Source organism: Eucalyptus grandis, chromosome 2 (genome assembly GCF_016545825.1).
Source record: "Eucalyptus grandis isolate ANBG69807.140 chromosome 2, ASM1654582v1, whole genome shotgun sequence".
In the NCBI taxonomy this organism is placed as follows: domain Eukaryota; kingdom Viridiplantae; phylum Streptophyta; class Magnoliopsida; order Myrtales; family Myrtaceae; genus Eucalyptus; species Eucalyptus grandis.
Window position 1 is genome coordinate 33,803,652 of NC_052613.1, and position 5,270 is coordinate 33,808,921.

Below are 5,270 nucleotides of genomic sequence, written 5' to 3' on the forward strand. Positions count from 1 at the left end.
GGAGAGTATGCAATTCGAGTGTCACTAGAAGTCATGGTCTTCGTGGTTTTATGTGTAGATTTTCGGACCGCGAGAACTACGACATGCAGCGGGTCCTTTGGGGTTTCATATGTTGATTTTCTGGACGACTACGTGTTTCATGGTTCGTGAGAAGTGATTGTCTTACAGAGACTTTTTGCCGATGTTTGGCCTTGGAAAATACTCATCTTTGATGGAGCGAAATATTATATCGAATACACTTACTCTATGAGTTCATCTGAATATAATCAATTACATTATGGAAATTGTGAATGCATACTCGAGTTTTATATTGGAACTAGAGTCGGTTTTGTCATTTCTTGATGCATTGTTCATTGAAAAGAAGAAGAATAAACGGACGTCATATATAAACTGCATCTCACTCTTACAGCATAGAATGGAAAAGAGTTTAACAAGACTTACTAATTTACAGAAGCCATACAATTTTATATGCTCAATCATATCCACCAAATTGCAGCTTCATTATCAATTATCTCTTTACTAGACAAGCACTTAATGACCCTTACTCCTCGCTCTGTCCTGATGAAGCTTCTGTTGATTCACCTTCCAACCATGATCTATTAACATATCGGAGCTGAGCCAATGAGATCTCATGGAAGGGCTTCGCCAATGGTGACTTTCGAGCTAGAAAAGCTTCTGAGACTTGCTTCATAGTTGGTCGAGACTTTGGATTAGCACTCAAGCAAGCAAGCGCTAGAGAAACGATCAAAACAATACTTCTTGCAATAGAGTTCTCTCTTGGAAAAGGCAACCGCCGGTCTAGAATTTTATGTAGCATGATATCTTCTCCAGAGGATGTCAACAAGATAGATACAATATCTCCTGGATGCTCACCCATCATTGTTTCCATTGCTACCACTCCAAAACTATATACGTCGCATTTCTCATTAACGACCAAAGTATACGCGAGCTCTGAAAAAAAAAATACAGAATGCATACAAAATTTTAGTAGTTGAGGCTTTGGACCGGATGACTACACCCTTAACTGCCCGCCCCGTCGCTGCCCCTTGAGAGGCAACTTTTCCCTCTCCATCGTGCCCCACATAACTATGTGCGGCACCCCACCCCACTCCATTTGCCCCACCAATTTTTCTTTGAAAACTGTTAATTTTATTTCCACAATAAAACGTTTAATAGAAATGAATGATTTAATAATACCAATATAGATGTAATACAAAATCTAAAAATCTTACTATTCGAAATGCTTTTACTTAGATGCAACATAAAAATTATAGTTTGAGACATTTTTATTCTAAAATAAGTAACCTAATGATACTAACAACAGTAGCATACAAAATAATTATTCATTTTCCAAAAATATTCAAATATATAGACATGAATAAAATAAATATAGGAGTCAGAGCCACGGCGAACAAGGTGGTTCCAGGGGGGACATTTTGCCAATCTTGGCACAACAAATCGTTAGCTATTGTTGGCTAGTGCAATAACTGTCTACAAGTCACTAATGTGCATGGATAGTGAAACTTCTACAATGTCGTTTATTTGACTTGTACCTCTATTAGTAACTTTAAGGGTAAAGAAAAAAACAAAGAAAAATTATGAAGCATAAAGTATTGCTCACCTGGTGCAATGTATCCATAGGTGCCCGCGATATTTGTAGTGAAGTTAGATGAGAAACCATGATCTAGAAGTCTTGCAGTGCCAAAATCTGATACAAAAGCCTGCATTTTACTGTTAAGTAAGATGTTATTGCTAGATATGTCTCGATGAACAATTGGCTGAGCACAATCATGGTGCATGTAAGACAAAGCATGTGCCGTATCCCGGACAAGATCGACTCTTTTGGACCAATCTAATTCCACCGCTTCGACATCATCTCTCAAAACACCAAACAGACTCCCATTTTTCATGTATTCGTACACTAAGAACATGCATCGCTTGTGTAAGCAAAAACCATGGAGCTTGATTATGCTTCTATGCCTTATTTCTGTTAAGTGTTTCACTTCATTCTGAAAGCTCTTGTCGAAGGACGGGTCCTCTGCTTCAAAACGGTGAAGTTTCTTCAATGCCACAACTTTCCCATTGGGCAATCGCGCTCTATAGACGCTACCATAGCCGCCAGTCCCGATGCAATATTTGAGATCGAAGTCCTCTGTTGCATCAATTATGTCTTCATACGCAATCCTCCCATCATAATTCCATATTGACAAGAAATTTCCATTTTTCTCTATAGTCTCTGGTTGCTTTGTCTTTGTTGCACGTCGAAATAGAAAGCCAGATCTGACCACTATACAGCAAATTGCAGCTAGCGGAATGAACACCGTCATAAAATGAATTACGCTAGACCTTCTTCTAGGGTCTTGGGTTTCGTGAAACTGGTTCAAATCTTCATTGCCTAGAAAAGCGTTAGGAAAAACAACCCTCAAATTATCTGGAATTGGGGCCTCGAGACAATTATATGATAAGTTGAGGTGATTTAAGTGATAAAATATTTTAAATATGAATATTGAGCCAGAAAGAGAATTGTTGTGAAGATCGAGATCTTTTAACTGGCTCAGTTTATTAAGTTTAATAGGGATTTGCCCGACCAAGTTGTTCAAGCTCAAATCTAGCTGTTGGAGATTCCATAAATCTCCCATTTCTAATGGGATGGCACAATCAATTCTATTTTCCCGTAAATTCAGCTCAATCAAGCTCTCCAATTTGCCTATTTGTGACGGAATACATCCACTGAGTTGGTTTCCTTGCAAATAGAGATTAATCAAACTCGTTAAATTCCCTATTTCTGGAGGAATAGATCCACCGAGTTTGTTTCCTTGAAAATTGAGATGAGTCAAGCTCATCAAATTCCCAATTTTCGGAGGAATAGATCCACCGAGTTTGTTTCCTTGCAAATAAAGATGAATCAAACTAGTCAAATTCCCTATTTCCGAAGGAATAGATCCACCAAGTTTGTTCTCTTGCAAATAGAGATGAGTCAAGCTTGTTAAATACCCCATTTCCGGAGGAATAGATCCACCGAGTTTGTTTGCTTGCAAATAGAGATGAGTCAAGCTTGGCCAATTCCCCATTTTCAGAGGAATAGATCCCCCGAGTTGGTTTCCTCCCAAATCGAGATGAGTCAAGCTCTTCAAATTCCTTATTTTCGGAGGAATAGATCCATCGAGTTGGTTTTCTCCCAAATTGAGATTAGTCAAGCACCTCAAATTCCCTATTTCCGGAGGAATAGATCCACTGAGTTGGTTTCCTCCCAAATAGAGATAATACAAGATCCTCAAATTCCCTATTTCCGGAGGAATAGATCCACTGAGTTGGTTTGCTTGCAAATAGAGATCAGTCAAGTTCCCCAAATTCCCTATTTCCGGAGGAATAGATCCACCGAGTTGGTTTGCTTGCAAATAGAGATCAATCAAGCTCCTCAAATTCCCTATTTCCGGAGGAATAGATCCACCGAGTTGGTTTTCATGCAAATAGAGATTAATCAAGCTCCTCAAATTCCCTATTTCCGGAGGAATAGATCCACCGAGTTGGTTTTCATGCAAATAGAGATAACTCAAGCTCCTCAAATTCCCTATTTCTGGAGGAATAGATCCACCGAGTTGGTTTCCTTGCAAATAGAGATAAGTCAAGCTCTTCAAATTCCCTATTTCCGGAGGAATAGATCCACCGAGTTGGTTTCCTTCCAAATCGAGATAAGTCAAGCTCCTCAAATTCCCTATTTCCGGAGGAATAGATCCACCGAGTTGGTTTCCTTGCAAATCGAGATAAGTCAAGCTCCTCAAATTCCCTATTTCCGGAGGAATAGATCCACCGAGTTGGTTTCCTTGCAAATAGAGATAAGTCAAGCTCCTCAAATTCCCTATTTCCGGAGGAATAGATCCACCGAGTTGGTTTCCTTCCAAATCGAGATAAGTCAAGCGCCTCAAATTCCCTATTTCCGGAGGAATAGATCCACCGAGTTGGTTTCCTTCCAAATCGAGAAAATTCAAACTCGTCAAATTCCCTATTTCTAGAGGAATAGATCCATCGAGTTGGTTTCCTTCCAAATCGAGATAAGTCAAGCTCCTCAAATTCCCTATTTCTGGAGGAATAGATCCACCGAGTTGGTTTCTTTCCAAATAGAGATAAGTCAAGCTCGTCAAATTCCCTATTTCCGGAGGAATAGATCCACCGAGTTGGTTTCCTTCCAAATCGAGAAAATTCAAACTCGTCAAATTCCCTATTTCTAGAGGAATAGATCCACCGAGTTGGTTTCCTTCCAAATAGAGATAAGTCAAGCTCCTCAAATTCCCTATTTCCGGAGGAATAGATCCACCGAGTTGGTTTCCTTCCAAATCGAGATAAGTCAAGCTCCTCAAATTCCCTATTCCCGGAGGAATAGATCCACCGAGTTGGTTTCCTTCCAAATGGAGATAAGTCAAGCTCCTCAAATTCCCTATTTCCGGAGGAATAGATCCACCGAGTTGGTTTCCTTGCAAATAGAGATAAGTCAAGCTCCTCAAATTCCCTATTTCCGGAGGAATAGATCCACCGAGTTGGTTTCCTTCCAAATCGAGATAAGTCAAGCTCCTCAAATTCCCTATTTCTGGAGTAATAGATCCACTGAGTTGGTTTCCTTCCAAATCGAGACCAGTCAAGCTCCTCAAATTCCCTATTTCCGGAGGAATAGATCCACCAGAGTTGGTTTCCTTGCAAATAGAGAAAAGTCAACCTCCTCAAATTCCTTATAGAGGATGGAATGGGAGCAATGAAGTTGTTGAAACCTAAATCAACAACATTCATTTTTGTGAGGTTTCCAAGTTCAAGAGGGATAGAGCCACTTAAGCTATTTGACCTAAATATAAGGGATCGTAAATTGTGCAAGCGACCAATAGTCGGTGGGACAGCACCATTAAGCAAATTGAACGTGAGATTCAAGGTGTTCAATCTCTCCAAATTTCCCAACTCAGGAGGGATAGAGCCATTGATGTAATTATCACCGATATTGAGAACTTGAAGCCTAGTGAGGTTTTGGACACATGGAGGCAACTCGCCGAGAGAGGGGTGGAGGACAAGTCAAGGTAAGTTAGCCTCGGCCAGTACATATTTGAAGGGGGAATTTGCCGGCTAGTTCATTATAAGAGAAATTAAGTAAGGTGAGGCTTGGAAGTAGAGAGAAGTTCATGTTGCTGAAATTACCTCCTATTTGGTACCCATGTGGCAAGCAAATCCCGTCGACGCTCCCAGACGCGTCGCACAATACCCCGGGCCACGCACAATGAGGTAAGGTA

At 40.4% G+C, this 5,270-nt stretch overlaps 1 protein-coding gene across 1 annotated transcript; it reads right to left on the minus strand.

The window, feature by feature from the left end:
* Positions 1 to 491: 491 nt before the first annotated feature.
* LOC120290656 (MDIS1-interacting receptor like kinase 2-like) lies at positions 492 to 4,448 on the minus strand (the record flags this gene model as incomplete). Its single annotated transcript, XM_039307011.1, has 2 exons — positions 492 to 951; positions 1,622 to 4,448. Coding segments are annotated over 2 exons (3,237 nt in total), but the record flags the coding sequence as incomplete, so codon positions are not given.
* Between the last annotated feature and the right edge of the window lie 822 nt (positions 4,449 to 5,270).